The sequence below is a fragment of the Condylostylus longicornis genome, unplaced genomic scaffold (assembly GCF_029603195.1).
Source record: "Condylostylus longicornis isolate FDR11 unplaced genomic scaffold, ASM2960319v2 ptg000107l, whole genome shotgun sequence".
Lineage (NCBI taxonomy): Eukaryota > Metazoa > Arthropoda > Insecta > Diptera > Dolichopodidae > Condylostylus > Condylostylus longicornis.
Genome location: NW_026578075.1, coordinates 4,377,345 through 4,399,825, shown reverse-complemented (window position 1 = coordinate 4,399,825; position 22,481 = coordinate 4,377,345). Strand labels below are relative to the sequence as shown.

At 24.4% G+C, this 22,481-nt stretch overlaps 2 protein-coding genes across 2 annotated transcripts; one reads left to right on the top strand and one right to left on the bottom strand.

Annotated features, from left to right (window-relative positions):
• Nucleotides 1–12,070: 12,070 nt before the first annotated feature.
• Nucleotides 12,071–22,240, bottom strand: LOC129614257 (phosphatidylinositide phosphatase SAC2). Its single transcript, XM_055528758.1, has 16 exons — nucleotides 22,020–22,240; nucleotides 20,103–20,337; nucleotides 19,538–19,886; nucleotides 19,353–19,474; nucleotides 19,122–19,294; nucleotides 18,864–19,056; nucleotides 18,479–18,806; nucleotides 18,351–18,421; nucleotides 18,029–18,265; nucleotides 17,650–17,966; nucleotides 17,465–17,592; nucleotides 16,802–17,409; nucleotides 16,595–16,742; nucleotides 16,299–16,447; nucleotides 14,696–15,002; nucleotides 12,071–13,368 (listed from the first exon to the last, which is right to left on the bottom strand). Exons 1-14 carry the CDS (start codon nucleotides 22,114–22,116, stop codon nucleotides 16,334–16,336), a joined length of 3,120 nt encoding a protein of 1,039 aa, XP_055384733.1. The 5' UTR covers nucleotides 22,117–22,240; the 3' UTR covers nucleotides 12,071–13,368; nucleotides 14,696–15,002; nucleotides 16,299–16,333.
• On the top strand, nucleotides 13,715–14,900 carry LOC129614423 (protein OSCP1). The gene is made up of 2 exons (XM_055529012.1): nucleotides 13,715–13,850; nucleotides 14,017–14,900. Exons 1-2 carry the CDS (start codon nucleotides 13,742–13,744, stop codon nucleotides 14,898–14,900), a joined length of 993 nt encoding a protein of 330 aa, XP_055384987.1. The 5' UTR covers nucleotides 13,715–13,741.
• Nucleotides 22,241–22,481: the final 241 nt, after the last annotated feature.

The window sequence follows — 22,481 nt, the reverse complement described above, 5'->3', positions numbered from 1 at the left end:
ACGATTTATTTATCTTTTCGTTATAAAAAATATTGAGTTTTATTAGCATTTCAAAATATATTGACACATTTTCCAATAAATATTATGGGTTACTTTTTAAAATAGTTTTTTGTCTCTCCTGAAAAATTTAAAAATTGTTAGTTATCTGGTTTTTGCCCCCACGTCTTCAATTGAAAAGTCGAATAGCTCAGCAAATAGAACGGTTTTGATGTAGGAAGTAAGATTTAAAAATTACTCACTCAAGGACAATAAAATTATCTATTTACTATCTTATCGTGTTGGAAAAGCCATATGATAAACATAATATCCGTCTATAAACTCGCGGGCTAGTGACCCCTTCCCAAGACTAAAAGTGCAAACAAAATATAAATCAAGTTTCAGAAAATAAATAAAATAAAGTAAAATTATTAATTTTTAGGGAAATTTAAGGCTTATCAACTTCATTTTAAAATTCTAAATTCTTGAATTTCGAATTCTCTATATTCCCTTCTACTTTTACAATATGTCATCAGTTAAGAAATAATTTTTACTAATCTAGACTAACATTTTATACAAAATATCTTTTTACAATTCTAACCTCTGAAAAGAATTTGTGGATTTTCCATAAAAAATAAAATTATGAAAAACTAGCAATTCCTACATATTACTTTTAAATAAAATTATACATTAAAAAAAAAAAGAAATGATATATTGTTGTTGTTTTTGTAATTCCAGCTTAATAAATAATTAAATAAGGAAAAACTGCATATGTGCGTCATCTTTTCTCTCCTGCTAACCTCTTTCATTATTATTATTTTTTGTTTTCATCCTGAAATTTGTATGAGCATCTCTTACTACAATATTTTACCCTTATTCATATAACACATTATAGATGTATACCTACTTCATTATACAGAACACAATATGTTATAAGTTTTCAAAAAAACGAAAAAAAAATGAGAATAAGAAATTACAATCATCACCCTTGTTCAGAACTACATTCAAACATCTCGCGTAACTTTGTTTTTTATCAAAAATGCATCTCTTCTTCTACAAAGGGATGTTTTTACACAAACATTTTATTTATATCGTAAATATACATATATGTATATATACAAGTAATACATTAACAATAATAGTAATAATAATAGCAATTATTACCTTAAGTGAATCTGCGGAATGAACAATCAAAATAAAAATGAAACAATCACACACCGCTTCTTTAATTTGCTTGACTTTAAATCACTGGTATAATTTGCGCCATGCGTTTTAAAAAAAAAAAATTTTTTTCTTTTAGCTTGCAGCATTTTTACATTATGTTGTGCTATGTTCGATTTTACATGTTTAATTTTTTTTTATGTATATACGATTAAAAGACGTTTGTATATAGAAATTTATTTTAAAAGGGTATAGTAAGAATTGTATGAAAAGATGTTTACATAATTTCATACAGACGGTTGAATTTGCAGTTCGAAATTTGATTATACTTTAATATTAGTTTAAAATTAAATAATGTCAAATTAATAGATAACAATTCCTCCTTGTTATATGCAATGCATTCGATTGAAAATTAAATCATTTCGCATAGTCAAATTAGCTCAGTTGGTAGAGCGTCCACCTAGAAAGCGGTAGGTCACTGGTTCGAGTCCAGTTCGAGGAGAAAAATTTTTTAATTAATTTTTCTGCCTTTAACTCGTTCCTTTGATTACGTCATCCATCTGTTTTGCAGTTGCATAAAGAAATTTCCATTAAGTTAAATTATTAGTGTATAATAAGCACATTACTTATTAATTTCACAACTATGATGTTGTATTAGTAAAATTCATAATATCATTCGGCATACTTTTCACATATATGTGCTATTCGGGAAAAAATTTACGCTATGCCAATTAAATTGTGTGTCTTTTGCTCTTTTATTCACTCCTACACATTATTCAACGGATTATCGTGAAACTTTAGGAAATTGTTTAGAAAATTCTCAAGATAGTTTCTAAATAATTTTTAAAAATCTAAATCTGCCGCTTCGGAATTTATACCGAAAGAATCAATTTTACGAGCCCTTTTAAGCCCTTTTACTAAAATTAAAAATCGACAAATGGTACAATACTGTGTGCGGGATTTATAACTAAACAATAACTTCCACGAGGCCGTCAGGCTTTGAAAAAAAATTCAGAAATAAAACATATTATTTACCTGTGTGTTTACATAGTTCTATATGCAGAGCTATATATTATAGTCTAGATTATTGTGTAACTGGTATTTGATAGATTTTATTAAGTTTAAGAAGAAATTTATCAGGAGGCTTTTTTTTATCACGAGAAAAACTTTACGGTATCCAGAGATTATCAGTAGCAAAATTTTTGTTCCGTTCTTTTGGAAATCTCAGCAACACATCGCGATTAATTAAGTTATTTTATAAATGGAATTGTTACGGATTCTATGGGAAATTATTAAAAACTTCTTTTAAAAGAACGTTTAGTATCTATCTTTAGAATTCTATTCGTTAATTTTGTTAACGCTTTCTAAATATTTTTGCAAATTTGTCAATAAATTTGCATACTTTGTGGGGATCTCAACTACAAGAGATTTCTAAGCACATGAAATCTATGGAAAAAAAATTACCTAAAAAATTGATTTTTTTTTTGTATTTTAAAATTTTTAGAAGACATTTTTCAAAAAAAGGCAAAGATTTTTCAAGACAAAAAAACAAGGCGAGCGCACTGTCCTAAATATATCTTAAATATTTATACCAAAAACTTTGCAAATAAGTGAGATACTAAAACTAATCAAATTTCGGCGGGATGTTAATGAAACTGTAAAGAAGTGAATCCAATTCATACTTACATAAAATGTTAAAAATCTTCCTTTTATCAATAATTTTTTTTTTACATTTTCACGTGTGCAGTATTTCTTAGATCAATGAATAACGATAAATTAGTTTCACTTATTGTATAGGACCTGTAGGATTATAGGTAATTTGCAGAGGTTTTGAGAATTTCAATCTATTGAAAGGAAGCTTGGAATGTGGGTAAGTTTAACTTATAATTAAGACAGCTATGAAAAAGAGAATTTTGTAATAAAAATTTTAATAATTTGAAAGAAATTATCTCTTTTTTTACAAATGGAAATTTAGAATAAACATTTCATCTAAAAATTTCTTTTTCAAACGGCGTTTTTATTCCATTTGGATTAATATAACAGTTTTTCGTTACTCATATTTGTTTGCAATAAAACAAAATTTGGAAAACTCAAGAAATTTTTACTCAAAAAAACTGAACATGCATACTTAAACGTTCAAGCAAAGTATAAAATATTTTTGAATAAAAGAGAAACTCTTAAGGGATTTGAAAATTTATTTCCCTTTTTATTTTCGCTTTAAAGCAACAATTTCCAACAAAACATAAAATTTTGTTTTTTTTTTTTTGAATTTATGAGTAGATTTTCTTTGAAAAGTTTTAATTATGTTTGTTTACTTTTGTGTATTTATTTTTGCTTCTATTAAAAATCTAAATATTCATAATATAATTTACTATGATACTTACTCGTATATATACTTATATATTTATAAATGAATTTCGGAATAACTTATTAAATTGCGATCATTAATGTCGTAATTGATGTCAAAATTTAATATGTTTTTGTTTTTTCTTGTCCTCAAGTGTTTGTATATTTTTACCCCATATTTATGAAAATTTCTGTATAATATGCAAGTATATGCTATTGGAATAGTATAAAATAAATTCATAAATTAATATAGAAAATAATTACACATGTTTTAATTATTTTGTTTATGAGAGTTTAAATAACAAATATGTAAAACAAAATTACGGTATTAAAAAATATTTTTTTTTGTTTTTAAATTAAATATTCTCTTCAAATTTTGTTAAATTTTTCATTTATATAAAGAATGTCTATAGAAAGTCAAAGTTAAATATGAAACTAGATTTGATTATTTTTATTGAAATCAGACACAAATTGGAGTAAGGACACCCTATGCGGACTAGTCCTAAAGATGTCCAAAAAAAATAACTTACATTTGTTAGATATTTAATTCTGGCCAAAACTATGTCTATATTATAAAGTTACTGCTTTTCACTATTCTTAGCCCCATAAATTCCACTTACAAAGTAGATCAACAATAAAATTTTGCATTTTCCGTACATTATCGTTCATATTGTATGATGTGACCGAAATAACCTGCTGTTGTTTTTTATTTTTATTATGTTTACTAGCTTTTTGTGCCGATCATCTTTCTTAATATTCCAGCATTTTTTTGCGATATTTTCATGTCACAAATGCTTTCAACATGATTTTGAGTCCATGTTTCGGCACAACATAGTGAAGATCCAAAATTTATACCATTTTTATCTTATTTTATTTTTTACTTGAAGTTACTTAAGATTTTCCTCAGCCTTCTGAAGACTGTTTAAATTTAAATTCTGTTTAAAATAATTTACCAATATATTCATAATATTCATATATATCAGTAACCTTCAATATTTAATATAAAAAAAAACAATAGCAGGCTAAGGCACACCTACCTTGCAGTTACTTTATTGATTCATGAAATTGAAGTTAAGTTGAATTCTCATCTCTTTTGGAGATTTTCAATAATTCAGCTCTAACTTAGGTCTTATTATAAAACACTTTCGATAAGTCCAAACTGCAAAATCTGCAAAAATAGCATGTTCGAAAATAACAGGTTGTGCTTAAAGTTTTAAAGGAATTTTTAAGTTTTTTTTTATAATTACTGCAAAAATATTATAAATGAAAAGTAAAGCATAATAGAAAAATGTTGGATATTAAAGAATTGTTCGAATATGCCAAAATCTGCAAATATTAGTTTTCTGCAAAGTTGCATGTATGCATGAAAACTTATAAGATTTAATTTAAAACTTTCACTACATTCCTGAATTATCGAAAATCCCCTATACTTGTTTTTTATACGTATATCCCAAAACTTTATGCGTATACTAAAGTTCAAATCTTCTATTACGGACACAATGAATGGATTAACTAATAAAAAAAAAAATCAAAACTCTTAAGATTTCCTTTTTCTCACTTCATTATCTCTAAACACGATATTATAATATTCATTAGCTTATTCTTTTACTTGTCCGACATTCATTTCTCCCTTAATTTAACAAACCTTTTTAAAGTCAATTTAAATCGCAAGACGTACAAATAACCAATTTATTTTTGGATTTGAAAAATGAAAAAAAAAATGGCATAATTTCTGTTTTTGCTTTTTCTTTTTTTTTTGTTTTCTATCTCTGTTAAATCGAAAATGGTAATCATTAAATAAGAAAATTCTTTTTTATTTCCAATTTTTTTTTCATTTTCATTTTCTTTGTTAAATTACAATTTTTTTTTTTTAAATCTTTACAGTTTTAAATAATGCACATGAAACGAAAAATATAAAAAAAAAAAATACTTAAAATCTGAAGAAATTTAATGGCATGGATACAAAGGATATAAGAATATAAATATTTATGTGCATGTACACTTGTATATACATACATATAAAAAAGATATACTAAAAAATGAGAAGAAGAACTGAAGAATAGATTTCCATTTTAAGTTTATTAGAGTAGAGCTATTATACAATGTACAGTACATAAAAGTACATCCGCGCACACAAAAATTTATTATAGATTAGCAAAAACGTTAAACCTTAAACGAGTATAACTAAATTATTTTTATAAAATAAAAGCTATGTATTCAGATTATCTTGTAAATAGTCTCGAAGAGACTACTCATTAAATTAACAAAAGAACAAAAAAAATACACTCATTTATTTGTAAGACGCGACAACTGAAATGATCCTTGACCTCTTAAATATTCTGTCCCTTTTTTTAAAACTCCTATACTATTACAAGTAAAGACCGCAATCTAAAAAATTATATTTTCTGTGTTTTTATGTAACATTTTTAATTACAAATTAATTTAACGTTTAATTTACTAAATAGTAAACTTTATTCTTTTTCTTTTAGATTATGCTGGACATGCGTGACTTACATCAATTTCGGAATTGGTACTTGCAAAAATTTTGAAACACATATTTAAATAGTTTCAAGAGAAGATGTTATTTAGTACTTCAAATTTGGTCGCAAAAGATTCATATTGCTCATGTGAAATTATTAAGTAGGCATCAACTTCGGACACGATTTCATTTAGAAATGTAGGAAACTCTGTACTAGTTGGCAAAGAATTTAATTTTTTACATATTTCTGGTTCGGGAATTTGAAAATTCCAAAACCGCACACAAATCAGATATCTCGATGGTGTTTCAGAATTATAAGAAATTTAAAAAAAATATTATATTTAACTTCGACTTTCAAATATTTAATATTTAAAAATCGAAAAAAAATGAATAATTTCTAATTAATTATTTTATTTGTAATAAGCGAATTTGAAAAAAAAAAGTAAATGAAAAAATTTATAAGAAATTCAAATCATAAATAGCTTCTTGCTTTGGTACTTGAAAAATCAAACTATATAAGTATAGAAGATTAAAAATTCCTTTATATTTTATTAATGACCATCAATATTTTAAATCATAACGGTATCCCATAACTTTGTTCGAAAAACAATTATCTGCATCAAACAGTTTTAAAATTGCAAAATTATAAAGGTCTTCACACGCACTTTTAGTTTTATACAAAAATTATTCAAATAAAAATTTTTGGAATATGTACCCAATTTTTGGCGACATACTAAATAGAATTTCAACGTATGTATATATATATATATATTGGTATTCATATTAACAATTCATTCTTTGAAAGACTTCAAGTAAAAAAAAAAATTAAGTAGGAAAATGTATGAAGATCTTATAGACTCGTAAAATCGACATGAACAATTTACTATATATAAGAAAGCATCCTTAAAATAGGACATTAATTTAATATATATATACACATAAATATATATATATATGTTGAACTCTTGTATTATCTAAATCATTTACCTCTTACAGACATGGTGAAGGATAAGCCAAACGATTTTCTGAATGTTTCAATTACACGCCTTCTTAAGCACAGAATATCTTAATATTTGTACAGCTATTCGTAATTCTATACATAAATGTACATATATTTATTATTTATATTTGTATGTATTTAAATTGTATGTATATATTTAAAAGAAAATATATATATATATATATTTATGCATTATCAAAGATATTTCCATTAAATTACATTTTTTTAAACATTTTTATGAGTGTGTATAAAAGCTTTATGTACTAACTATTAAGAAAAAAAAATTTACAGGAATAAAAAAAAAAAGGATACCAAATGAAATACGAAAAGAAATAGGAAAAAAAAAACGAAAACTAGTAAAATTTTTTCATAGTATAAGAAAAGCGATACGATAAGGGTTTTATGATTAAGGGAGAAGATATAGATGAAGTAAATTGAACATGGAGTAAAAAACATTCATACATACATTCTTGATTTTGTATAGTATATTTGATTTAAAAATGGTGTATATATGACACTGAATTGAATCGATAATAAGAATATAAGAATTTGTCATTTATTTACAGGCCCGAAGTTAATTTAAATGGTTGAATGAACATGAATTTTTTTTTTCTTTCTTTCGTTTCTTTCATGTCCTTTTTTTGTTTTTGTAAGTATATTAAGCAAAAGTATCAGGATAAGTAATGGATTTTTGATAAAATCAAATTTATTTTATTGTATCGTTTAAATTAAATTTATTTCATTATAATGATATGTAACTAATTTAAGTGTGAAAAACAATTACATTTTATTATATTAAATCTCTATTATATAGAAGATTTGGTAATATAGATTTTACATACGTATTGTATATTATGTAGTATATGTATAGAGAAATGAAAATTTCATGAAAATTTCATTTTTACCCTCAAGAATAATACAACTACATATAGCTAGTATATGAAATTATACGATTAATTTGCTGAAAATTTAGTATTTACATATATGTAAAATAAGAAAATGATACGCTGAATTAGTTGTAAAAATAATTATGTGCTTAAATAATAAGTATAGGAGAAATAGGATATCGCAGTCATTATACAATGACAACTTAATTTATTTAATTAAATTTTACCAATATTTTTCGATATTTACTGATTATTAATAAAAAATTTAAAATTCCAAAGATTTTTATTCCAATTATAGAGATTTTCAACTTCGTATGCCGCTTTGAATTCAAAATTTATAAAAAATATAAAAAATGCAATGTATTCTGATCAGAAAAACTACAATTTATTGTAAAAAACCCATCCACGCCCAATTACAGTTTGTTTTCACTTCCATATTGCAATAATAACACTCTTCAACCCGATTTAACTGCGATATGAATTACTAAATTCATATATTTCCGAATTGAAGTTAAAAATTTTATTACTACTGATCGAGTTTTAATGTATATTATAACATTGTCATTTAATTAATTAACGTAACCGCAAAAAATATTTCTTCAGTTTCTCATGTAAAAATTAACCCAATAGTAATTTAGTATGCAAATATTGCTGTTAGTTGTTCTTTACTTTAGTAGCATATTTTGGTACCAACTAATTGCAACTAATTATTAATTTCTTAAATTTTTATAAAAATATCGTAAAATATTTTCATTTTACTGATAGATGAAATTAAAGTACAATGATTCTTGACTAATTGTTGTTTGTGTCTTGATGAAATATTGGCTAGTTATTTTGTTGTGAGTATACTTTAGACCTCTTTTTTCAAGTTTAAATTGAATTTCATTCTAGTTTTTAATGAATCATATGTTAGAATTTATTTTTTATCGAAATTGCTACAGAAATCACAATATGTTAAAATATCTTACCATTACAAAAGTTTTTTTTTTTTCATTATTAAATAATTATCCACTTAAAATTTTAAAATAAATAAAACGAAATCTCGAAATATTTTATTTTATTAATATCATAAAATGTAGTCAATATAATTAAAAAAAAATAAAATAAAATAAATATAAATGGCTAATTGCAAAACAATATTAATTTTATAATTAAATCATTAATTATGCTCTAGTTTAATTTGTATAAGTAGCCAGATAAATAAGTAGCACGTGAACCTTTTCTACAAATATTATTTATTTTGTTCTAAATATAAATTAATTTTGAATATTAATTTATGGGAGCATTATAATTTTATTATATACATTTATTTGCCCCATGTTTTTTTTTTATATTTTATTAGTTATTAATTATTCATCAGCCGTATTTTAAGTGAATTTGTAGTCAAATTTTAATACTTATCTAAAAACTTTCGATTAAAATTTTAAAATTAAAATATTAAATTAGAATAATGTACATATCTATTTATATTACATTTATTAGATGTCTTCAAACTTTCAAAATGTATAATTTCGGTTTACACTAAAAAAAAAGGAATTTATTAAAAAATAAAATACAGAGGATTTAATTAAAGTCTTTAATGTGAAAAAAATTAAAAGCAAACAAGAAAATTTCAAAAATTTTCTAAGTAATAAATAAATGCGAATTAAATTGAAAATTGAATTTCATATTATTTTTTATTTTTTTTTAGCTTTGCATTTGGTCAGAATTCGATATTCCGTAAACTATGTATATAAAATTATTTTTTTACAATGAACTCTCGTTAGATTATTGGACGTACATTTAGAGTAATGCATAATATGCTTTTAAATTGTGGAATAAAAACGAGTACCTGATCTCAAATCGAAAATATTAATGCACGTAATCATATATTCAGCCGGATTTTGTTTCAGAATTCTCGCAATATTTTCAATTAAATATAACGATAATTGACTATTTTATAATTTATATAATATGAAATTCAAAATTAAAGATTAAATACTTAAATGAAAATTTACTTTTGTTTTCCGAATTAGTTTATATAAAAATATGTATACTATATATATGTTAATATTATACTTAATAACTATGAATGACAAAAATTCGTTAATTAATTATCATCCAGCAACAATAACGACTTGACTTCTATTCACTTTTATATTTTCATATAAACGAATGAAATATTTTCACACATTTGAATGATGAATGTACAACTATTGTGTTTTTTCACTAAATATTTCGAAAAAAAGAAGAAATGATAACTGAAATTTATGATTGCTTAAAAATTATGGCTTAATTATTGCTATTACTGGTTTCTTTTTCGTGCATGCATTTTTTTCACACATTTCATTATTTTAAATATTACATGCAATTTCTTATTTTTACTAAATAAAATTTAATTTAAAATTTTATAATTTTTAATTGAAAACTATATTATATTAATTTTCGGTGATAAACAAAAAAAGAAAAACTCTGTGCCATGATTAACAATTTATGTCGCAAAATTTGTTAAAAAGAAAAAAAATTTTCATCTTATCTCTACAAACTTATTTTCTTTATTTTTTTTTGTAATAGTTTATTTTAAAATATTATATAATTGACGTATTGTATGTAAATTTTTTAATTATTTTTTCTGACTTTATTTCATTTTATTTAAGTAATTATTATATTTTGTAAGATTGATATAAATTTAAATATTGTATATGTAATATATGTTTATGGGAGTATTATGAATATATAATTATTTTATAATATACCAGATAATACGTATAACTTTTTATTGTGGATGCAATCACATAAAATTTATATAATACATTTGTGTATCTGTAATACGTTCTATATACGTTTATTTTAATATAAATGTATATTATATTTGATTTGGGTAATAAATACATTAATTGTATTTTCTATATATTCATTGAAATTAAATATAACAAGTTGTATATTAATTGTAAATTATAATTTATATTAAATACTAAGAAACCTATTCAAATTATAAGGGTTTTTTTTTGTTTAATTTTTCGAACTACAATTACATTTTAAATATTACATACATGATATATATATAGGATAATATTATATTTTTTTAATATTTTTAATGTAATTGCTACATAAATGTAATTTTCAACTATAATAGTATAATGCTTATTATAATATTAATTTAATTATTATTTTATTATAATTAGTTATGTGTGTTGTTATTTTATAATTTAATTTAAAAAAAATTATCACAATCAAATACATAAGCATTATTTTTTTTTATCATATTTTCTTTATTAATTTTCTTTCTAAGTTGTATATTAATGTTTTGGTCTATAATAGGTATTTATTATAATTTAAAATCTAATGTCAATGATACTTAATGTTTTTAATTTTTATTTAATTTTTGGCTTTATATTAAAGCCAAATTAATACAAGAAATAACAATAACAATTTACGTAATATTAATAATATACGAACATGTAAATTTTTCAAACGAAATTAATATTTTACATGTTTATGTAAACATAATATCTGTCTTACATATTTAATTAAAATATAAAATTATACTATAAGAAATTCGATAGTTTAAAAAATAATACTTTGAAGAAAATTATGAATTACATTAAAAACAAAAATAAATAGAGTTGACTGCCCAAATTTTGTGATATACTTGAACAAATGAATAATTTTTGAAATTGTATTTAGGAACAAAAAGTACATCTTTATTAATTTGCAAGAAATTTGAACACCACAAAGCTTAATATTGATTCTAAAAGTTACAAGAATGCTAGCATTTAAAAAACGTGTCTAGAAACTCTGTTTTTTTTTTTGGAAAAATGTAAGAATTGATTTACCTGCTTGAAGTTAAAACATATGACAAATGTTTTTTACAAATGATTCATACACTAGTAGAGTATAATTATACTTTGTTACATATCCAGAACTTTTTTATTCTTAGATTTGAACTTCTCTTCAAATCGAACATATTTATTAAAATTTAATGTTTTACTATTCGAAGTTATTGTAGTATTTTTAATTTTGTAATAATTTCTATAGTTTTTAATTATTGTTAATAATTGTTAAAACTTTTAAATTAAAATTAATAAATGTAAATATAAATAATTACATAAAAATAAATTAAAAAAAATATTAGAAAATTTCAATGAACTGTAAATTGAACAAGTTGCTAACATTTTTAAGTTTTTTTTTTCATAAATTTTCACATTTTTTAAATATATAGGTGAGAATATTAAAAAAAAAAAAAATATCTTGCCAAGATTTTGTCTATAGATTTTTTCTCTTTCAAGCAAAAGTAATTTATTGTAGGAAATACTAAATTAAAAATATTAACTTAAAATAGGAATTTACCGTAGGAAATAGAAGATTTACCTACTGCAACGCAAGAAATCATAAAAGCAAGAAATATTGAGAAATATTGTTGTAGTGTTTTTAAAAATTCGTTTAAGTCCTTATTTAACATATATATAACCGTATTCTACCTAAAACGGGGATAATTAGACATACATATGGATATAGAAATATATAAATATATTATGGAAACATAAGTAGTGTACATATACGTAGGAGAGAGTGGGCTAATATCGCGCACTTCAAAAAAAAATTTAATATTTTGAAAAACTGAAATAATAATTAGAAAAACGAATATTACAAAATAGCAAAGCAATTTGCATTACAAAAATCGTCTATTACAAAAATACATTTTTTAATTATATACTGTACGAGTATTAGCACATATTCTAAAAACTTACATTTCTCAGAAAATTCTCGAAATTAGAAAGCGTAAAATTTACATTAGGACCCACTTTTTACATCTTTTGTTTATTACGAACAGAAACGGATTGAAAATGAATAATAAAATAAAGCGAAATAAAAAATAGTGCTTTTCTTTCTTAACTCAACATATTAGAAGTTGCTCAAATTATAGTACACGAGTTTACACCACTCTCCCCAACATATATGTATATATGTATATACTTAACCTGATGATCAATTAAATAAAAAATTAAGAACATAAACAAAATTTAACAACATTTTATATGCTACAAAAGCTGCTACAAAAACAGTTAATTACTTTGTTAACAAAAATTAAAAGTTTTATACACAGAACCTAGAGAAAAGTTAAAATGTATGACTACAACACTTTCATAATGAAATCATAATAAAAAAAGAACCAAATCTAAAATCTAAATTTAATTGATATAGTGTTTAAAACACATATTAGTTTACATTACAATTTATAAAGTAGATGAGAAACTATTTTATTATAATAGACAAAATTTTTATAGTTGATTTCTTATATTTGATTAGAAATATTATATTATATATAATAGTATTTATTAATAATTTCCCTTTATTAAAAAATTAAAATAGATTGCTATTAGGAACCTTTTCGTTACAAGGTTTTAAACGCATAGAAATTTGTTCCTTAAAAATGTGTTGACTACTAAAAACTACTTTTAATTCATTGTTCTCTGGAAGAATATTTTAAATAAGCTGATTTTTTAATTAAGCCCATTGAAACAGCATGTATTTGAGCACTGGAAAATAAGAAAAAAATTGTTGTATCAAAAAATTAATAACTTTTCATTTATATTTTGTAAATTATAATATCAAAAAAGAAAAGCACTACTGAAACTTATTATAACTAAAGTATTGATTTTATTTGTCTTTGTTAAAACAAAAATTGGTAACTTTGGTTACTCTTAAATGACAATACCAGAAATTTTACAGGCCACAACATTGGAGATATTGCGCGGTGCAATTTATTTTATTTTTAATATACACGAATTCAGTTAAATTTAGTTTAGTATATTCATTGGTTTATATTTTTATTGAATCAGTTTAAAAATACTACATTTTCAAGATTATGCAACTACTACAGCAAATCTAATAAAAATTATATTTTTAATAATGTCGGAAGCTAATATGTTCATATTTGTTAATTTGGGATGTGAAATGCTTTATGTCATAGATCAAAGACTTAAAGCACAAGAAGTTGAAACCGACAAATCGATTCAAGGTACGTAAAGGACTCTATATTTTGAAAACAATCTCATACAACGTGTCCGAATTAATATTAAGAACTTAAATAAATACACGTAATTGTTTTAAATTTAAAAACTTAAAATCATATTAATTAGGAAAAAAATGTCGCTAATATTCAATGTATTCTCTTTTTATTTAAGTGATTAACGATATTACAAATGTCCTTTTAAATCCAAAATATATACAAAAACTTCTAAATGTGAATAATGAACATTCATTAATAAATCAATCAAATTTTAAGAAAATTCTTTATGAAACTGCATGTTGCTCTTTGATGCGTCTGGAAGAACCTTCAATGTCAAAATTATGGGATTTAATGTTAATGGTTTTTAAATGGCAAATTTCAATTTCACCACATTCACAACATTTAATTGATGTTACGTTTCGTCATTTAGATGGTATATCAATGTTTTATCCTGATGTTCAGAAAACTGTTTTAATTGATTATACTAAAGACATTATATTAGACTATTGGAATAGTATTGAAGAAACTAAGCAAACCTGTATTTTTAATACAACAAAAGAATGGTTAAGTAATATGAATACAAAAATTTCAATTTTATTACGACTAGGCTTTCAAAATAGCGATGGAACACTTATAGATGATGTTAAAGAGTTATATCTTCAAGAATTTATTAAAGGAGCAGGAGAAAATATTTATTATAAAACTAAAGAATTTACAGAGGCTGAAAAAAATAAAGAGCAACATCAAATTAAGTCTAATCAATGGACAGATTTTGCAAATGAATTAAATTTTCTATCACTAACAAAAAATCAACATAATATTAATAAAAATAATATAATATTTGAAAAACTTACCATTGAGGTGCAAGAATTAAATGATAATGTTGAAGCTGATAATTGCATTAATGAAAACCAGCAAAGTCAAAAATTTGTGCAAATACCCCAAATGCACACACCAAAAAATTCTTGGGAAAATTTTATTGGCCAAAATAAAAACACTTTGTCATCATTAAAATTGAAAGACTTTTTAACGGATAACTCCGAGAATAATTTAAATTAATTACGTTGTCTTTTTTTATATTATGTAAATCTAAATAAATTTGTGCATATATTTCAATTAATACTCAGTATAGTCGCAAATACCTTAAAAATTTCGTATAACCTGCAATTTTAAGTCAAGTATTAATAAATTATTTAATATACAAATAATGTATAAAAATATCAATAATATTTTTCTATCCTATTTTCTGATACGCTTAAATTTTGATTATGACTAAATATTTCAAAAGAAAGTTTAAATAACATGTAACATTTTATTAATAAAATATTATAAGTGTAAAATATTATACGAGTACATAATACGTATGACTATGTTGTTTTCAGTGAAGAAAAAAAAAAACAAAATTAAAATAATGGAATGAAATTATTTATACATTTTTAGGAAAGTTAACAGAAACAAAAAGTTGTTAAATTGAGCAGCTATAAATTATTTATTTATATAATATAAGTAAAACACTTTGGGCAGTTATTATTACTAACACTACTTATTTATGCACACATGTACGGAATATTTTAAGTAATTAAATCCGCTGTTTCATAATGGACTAATAATTATTCACTTAATTGTGATATTATTAACATGAATTGTTAATAATATAACAACTTAAAAATATGCAAACTTATTACTTCATACTTTTAAATTATTAAACATATATAATTTTAGTGGTTTGTTTGTTTAATTTAACATAGAAGAAATGTAAATAGAATCAAATATACTAGGTACTTGAAAACAAAATAAATGGGCACGCAAAACCTATTGAAAGTATTGAAAGCATTCTTCTATTTTGAATACAAATTTTCAAATCGATTAATTAAATCATATTTATTTATAAAAATCATAATCAAACGTAAAAGTGCTAAAAATTTTAACTTTTAAAAGAATTTGGAAAATACATATGTAGTTGTATCATTGTATTTAAAGTTGTAGTTTAATTGTTATTCGTTAAATAAAAAAATTTTTCCCTATTAAAAAAAATTGCAAAAATTAATAAAAAAAATTCTTTTTTTAAGCTAAAAAAACAGATCATTTTTTTATTGCAAAACTTAAATGAACAATTTAATTTAATTTCTTTCATTATTTAAATATTTCAAGTTAACACAATAATATGAAGAACTAATTATATAACCGATTAGCATTCTTCGAAATTTAAACCTTTATTCTAAACTAAACTATTTTTTATGAAATTTAATTATTTCGTTTACAAGACAGGAAGATCGTGTGAACAAATTTCGGGGAAATACTAAAAAAACTAAAATTCTATTAAAATTACAACCTTTCAACCTTTCTTTCAAAAGCAATATTTTTTTTATCATGCGAAACCTCTACATTAACTTATATATTACTTAAAATTACCAAGCATGAGAAAGTATAAAAAATAAAAATTTAATGTAGACTTACCTTAAAAATGTCAATTTATAAATACTGATCCCTTTTTATAACGCTATTAACTTAGTTCGACACTTATTTACTTTCCAAATCTCATATAATTTATCGCTATCAAATTTTTCTGGACTTCCATGAGGTTCAACCGGAGATTGAATTCCAGTCTAGAAAATTTTATAACGTTATTATTAATAACTGTTTATTATAAACTGTTTCAAAACAGTTTATATACAACTCAACTAGTTATTGTCTTATAACCAAAAAGAACTTTTAATTAAAAAGAAATATTGATGTGAACATATTTTGCTTACTTTCTTTCTTGGATCCAAATTCATTCCCAAATTTTGTACACCTTTGGCAAGTTTTGACAATGGGCTTGTCAAAGTTTTTAATTGTTTTATAGTATTATCACTTTGAGATCCACTCAAATGTAATGATAAATCATTTGGTGAGCAAGACCTGAAAGTCATTAATAATAATGTAACATTAAAAAATGTCATACTTTTTTTCAAGTTAACCTTGTTTCGTTTGCTGAAGCTGTTTGTTTTAATTCATTATTTGTAATTGCATGTATTCGAATCTCAGGCGTTGGGCTTCTTGGACAAACTGGAGCTGAATTTTCAAGTAAGCCAGCCGGCAGATTTATGTGATCCATAACGGAAGTAATTGAAACAGTTAAAACATCCTCTGACATTTTTACTGTATTATCCTTGTTTTCTAACTGGCAGACTTTAGTTGGCATGTAGTTTTGATTAGAGCAATCATTATTTGTATTGCTAGTCGACATTACTATTCCGACGCTTGGTAAAAAATCTTGTGGTGAACCAAAATCAATTAAAGGTGCATCCATTTCGCTGTTTGGTTCATAAATACTGTTATCATGATCTTCATCGTCCGAGCTTTCATCAGAAGTTTTGTGCTTATTACCAGATCCCAAAGTGAAAACTGCAACCTTTTCTTTAGCTTCAACTCCGGTTTCAATTTTTTCACCTTTTTTTGCAGTTTTATTAGATTTTTTATTTGAATGAAATGATTGCCCTAATTTAGAAAATTGTCCAGCGACGTTACTGATGGCTTTAGAACTCATTTGAACTAATTGTGATTCCGAAAGATTTCTTGGTATGTTCTACAACAAAAACGGTTCATAAAAGTTTCTTCAAAATATCTACTTAATCTATTACCTTTGGAATGTCAAGAAGTGCTTGCTTGCTTTTCTTTTGCAGTACACCACCTGAAACATATTTAACATCCTTTTTTCCTATTGTTTCAAGAGCAATTCGAAAGAATTCCACAATAGAAGCTAATGATTCTGAAATACACAGAAATATCAACAATTCAACTTAATTTTTAAACTTACTAAACTTACCCATAATTTCCTCATCCGACTTTATCGGAACTGCTACGTTATTGAAAAATCTTAAATTTGCTGATCGAAACATTTGGAAAAATCCATCAATACCATCTACAACATAATTTATTCGTAAACATAAAAACGATTGAGCATTTCCTTGAAAAATTTTTGTATGTTGATACATTCCTAGTTCAATTAAAGTAACGTTTTCTAATTGAACTTTTTCAAAACGAATAATTTTATCTAAATGAGAGTCGTATTCTGCCACGATATAATATTCACTTGTCAACAATAATACAGTATCAACTTCAGTTTCAGAAAAATCGCCAGTACTAAACATTTAAAAAAAAATACACTTAGCTTGTAATAAGCATCTGAAAAAAACATAACATACTTAGGATCTGCATCTATAAGTCCCCAAGAACCAATTGGATACTGAGCTGATCCTAATAGTAGCCTACGACAATCTTCCACTAGTAACTTTGCGTGCTCTGCACCTTCCGAAGCATCTGTTTCGTCAGGGGCCTGTTGGCCCCCTAAAGCGTTTAAAGATTCAGCCGAAATAGGATTACCCAACATTAAATCAATTGTTGCTTGACGATATGAATCTTTAAATCGCGCTAAATAATATCTGCATGTATAATTTGAAATATAAAAATATTAAATAAATGGAATTCGAGAGTGTAACATATTATAAGATATTGGTAAAGGTTTACCTATTTGCCGAATTCATTCCATCTTTAACCATTCCAGTGAGTTTACGTTCTCCTGTTCTAGTATAATCTCCCTGAAGCAATGTTACTTTATGAAATAATTTTAAAAACTTTTTTAAAAAACTTTAAACCTTTAAAGCATTAGTTCCAGCGTATTGACGACTAATCACGTCTCCATTGTTCGCCCATAGAACCATAAAAGGATTTTTTAACTGCTCTGGTATTGGCGTGTAGGGCGGCGCTAAACCTAATTTTACTAATTGAGACTCCAATACAGCTTTACCAAGAGCAGTTTGCACAATATTTGTTCTATCTAAACAATCCATGCAATTAACACGAAAAACGGCTTTTTGGTTGCAAATGGTCCCTTGTCCGTCACGCCAGTGAAAGCCCATTGCTCCTGCCTCAGGTGCAAGTGCTTCCACTAATACTGAAACATTTTCAAAACGCATGCCTCTACTGAAATTAAATTTAACTGATTAAAATATAAATGTTTCAAAAACTTTATGGCTGTACCAATAATCGTGGAAATCAAAGGTAACATAAATTAGTCGATCGCTGTTATATTTTACAATATGTGTAGCGTAAGAATCAGCAATCACTTTTTCTTTTCCAGTTTGCTCAACCAAATTTATAATAACAATGTTTTTATAAATATCAAGTTCCTGATTAAAATGTTTTTCAAAAGCCACTTGAGTTTCAGTTTCATCTAAAAAATTAGTTAGAATTCATGTAATGGTTTTGAACTAACAAAATGTTTAAATTTATATTAACCTCTATCCAATCTGGGTGGTGGTCTATATTTATATCCAGGTTGACTCCAATAAACTGGAACTGATCCTCGAACTTGTGTAAATGACATTTGATGATGTCTAAAGGAAAGAATTTGTTCTGTTTCAACATAGTTAGCACAAAATCCTTGGACATCTACACCGCGACGTTTATACCTATTATTAATAAAATTTTTGTAAGACTAGGGTATGGAAAAATCTAATAAAAATTTACCTAGTGCCTGCTCTATGCCTAGAACGTCTAGAAACTAACGCCAATGTAAAACAATCCTCTCCTATAACGCAATGCTCAACCTGAACAAATCCTTGTATGATAGGGAGAATCCATGTTTTATCCTACAAAGAATTTTAAAAAATTTCAAACTTTAACAACATTAGCTATTATATTTTAATTTTTACATTAAAAACCGAAATATTTTCCACCATATGTTTATTCCAAAAAAATCGTTCATCAACAGTATCCTCTGAACGCCTTTGCAAATTATTAGTTATGTCGCCATCTGGACAAAAATAAAAACTGTCAGTGTCGTCAAATATTTTATGAAGTTCTTCTGTAATCTTTTTTTCTATTCTTGTCGGATCTCGTATTCCAACTGTGGACTTTACTTGATTAGATGCAATAGCAGCTGCATGTTGTGTAGTATTTTTTATAGTGGTTCCAGCACTTTTCACAGCACCCCAAGTTTTGTTCATTAACTGACTAGATTCAAATAAGCGAGATCTGTTTGATGATGGTGTGCTTATAGCCCTTAATAATTTATGCAAATAATTAATAAAAAATACAATATAATGTTAGGAAACTATATTATTTTATATTTTTCTGCAACGTTATTTATAATATGTTCATACTTTATTACAAAAGTTTACTTGTTTTAAAATTTCTGCATTGTAAATGAAATTCCCTTTTGGGTATATGAACATGTGATGTACAAAATTTTAGAAGGCATTTTACATAGTTACATACCTTGAACTTTTATGTCTTGGACAGGTTGTTAAGGTTGAATCGGGTAGTTCAGATCCTAAGACACATATGCTTTTAATTTTATATACAAGATTTGGCGGATATAAAACACCAACAGGTGAAGCTTCTTTTATTATCACTAAATGAGGTTCATAAACTCCCGGTAAATTGATAACACCCACTATTCCAAGCGTTATACCCAAACATTCAATATCATCCACCGAAGATAGATCCCAACCTGGCATGAAGAAATATAAGAAAAAATTATATAGTAAGCACAATAAATATATACATATACATATGTATATATCATTATCATTATTTTTCGACAAAAAAATTTGTGGGAGGCATATCTACGTACCTCTACCTACTGCAAAAATATGAAGAAATTTAATTTGCTTCATTTAAATGTAAATGTAATAAAAATGAGATAAATCGAAAATCTCTCTATTTGCTCGTAATAAGCATACGTACATTTGATTCATTACAACTTTAATGTTCAAGTTACACGGTAAGTTGATAGTTTCTTTCATTAATGTGGCATATAATGTACTAGATATTTGTATGCCTAGTAAGAGAAGGTCCAAACCAATGAGCTTGGATAGGCTTGCCGTTAAGCTCTCTGATAGCTCTGATTTAGAAATTTGTTCACTGTAGCGCTATTGAATAAGCTACGATGCAAATTTTTATAGTTAGGATGAATTTTTTCAAAATAACAAAATTTTAACATCATTATATAAATTTTAATGTTGATATTTTTAATCAAGTATAATAATTTTAAATAAACTGTAAACACCCTATCTTTGTTAGATTAAAAAGAAAACGCTTTGATTAATTGCGAAAAAATTTTTACTGCATTTTGGTTTTTTTTTTGAGAATATGTGACTAATGTCCTCATAATTTAACATACCCATACCTACAGATATAAGTACATATTCGCAAAATTGTCAAAATTTTATATACACACACGTACTTAATATATTTAAGTATTGTATGTGTTTGATTTTCATCCAAAATAAAGGAAATCCTTGAGCTTAAGAGTTTAGTTTTTTTCAAATGTAGTTTTTTCAATTCTATTCATTACAGTATTTCAACTCAATTGGGATTTAAAATACCATAACTTGGGATTTAAAAAACAATACATACCTACCTATCTTAAGATTAATTCAAATAATTTTGGTGGACATCTGCATAACTACATACACAGAAAATTTAGCTAAAATAAAAAGTAATGTACAGTGTATAATGTGATTAGGAAATTTATCTGAAAATCTTTGAGAAATTTAATTTTATTTCGCAATTAAAAAGGAGAAAAAGAATTTGATTTTTTAAAATTACTTAAAGAATTGATACGAAGGTACTCAAAGCTATTAGTGTTTTATATTAAAAAAAAATGGGTAGAAACAAATTTTATTAGTAATAGGTATTTCCTTTCTTACAAATTTAAATATGAGCAGCAACACTTGAATGCGATTTAGAAAATTTTGTTTAATTGATATTGGACAAATATATTATGTAAATTAGTCACAACTTCATTACTAGTTTCACTTAATTTTAAGTTTTTGTCTACCCTATTTACTTTATGAAAAAATCAATTGTCTGATAAAGTTAGTCTTAAAACATTCAATTCAATCTTAGACTTTTTGTGTATATTTTTAAATTTATATTTATATTTAAATTTATCATTTCTAAAAAACAAATAGAAGCTGTTTTGTAAAAAACATGATATTTCTAATTCGAAATGTGGTAGAAAAAAATTTTGATAGGTTCCTATGTGGTTTTTATTTGAACTTGAAAGTTTAATATTAGTCATATTTAATAAAATTATCATTATCTAAATATAAATGTGTATGTACACATATTAGATATGTATATAAATATACAAAATATTGTAATAAATTTTATCTTAAATATCCTTACCAGCTTTAATTTTAAATTCAGATGTTGTTCTATTCCACCACAAACTCTTTTCACGCTTTACAAATATATAATATTGATCTGTTTGAAAAACTTCCATTTTCCATTGAAATAATTAATGTAATTTTATTTAAAAAAAAATGTAAAATAAATACATTTATAAACATTGACTAACAATTAATTTATTAAAATAAATTTTCCCTATCCACAAAAAAATCACTTTGTTTTTCTGTCTGTTCTGTTCTATGTTATACTGATTTGATTTGATTGTTCTCTTTTTGACAACTTTAAATAGAGTTCGCACATTAGAACATTTTTTATATTTTCATTGTATATGTAGAACGAAAAAGTAGCGAAGTGGAAATCATTTTAAAATTTAATAAGATTTCAATTCTATCAAATTCCTTGTAGATTGTAATTTGTAACTTATATATGACAGCTGTAGTCCAAATTGTGATATTCTAA

Coding starts and splice junctions, on each gene's coding strand:
- LOC129614257 (XM_055528758.1), bottom strand. CDS start 22,116: ATGGAAGTTTTTCAAACAGATCAATATTATATATTTGTAAAGCGTGAA. Junction 18,807..18,863: donor TTTGATTTCCACGATTATTG/GTACAGCCATAA, acceptor ATTTAATTTCAG/TAGAGGCATGCGTTTTGAAA. Junction 16,448..16,594: donor ATTTGGATCCAAGAAAGAAA/GTAAGCAAAATA, acceptor AAAATTTTCTAG/ACTGGAATTCAATCTCCGGT.
- LOC129614423 (XM_055529012.1), top strand. CDS start 13,742: ATGTCGGAAGCTAATATGTTCATATTTGTTAATTTGGGATGTGAAATG. Junction 13,851..14,016: donor AACCGACAAATCGATTCAAG/GTACGTAAAGGA, acceptor TTTTTATTTAAG/TGATTAACGATATTACAAAT.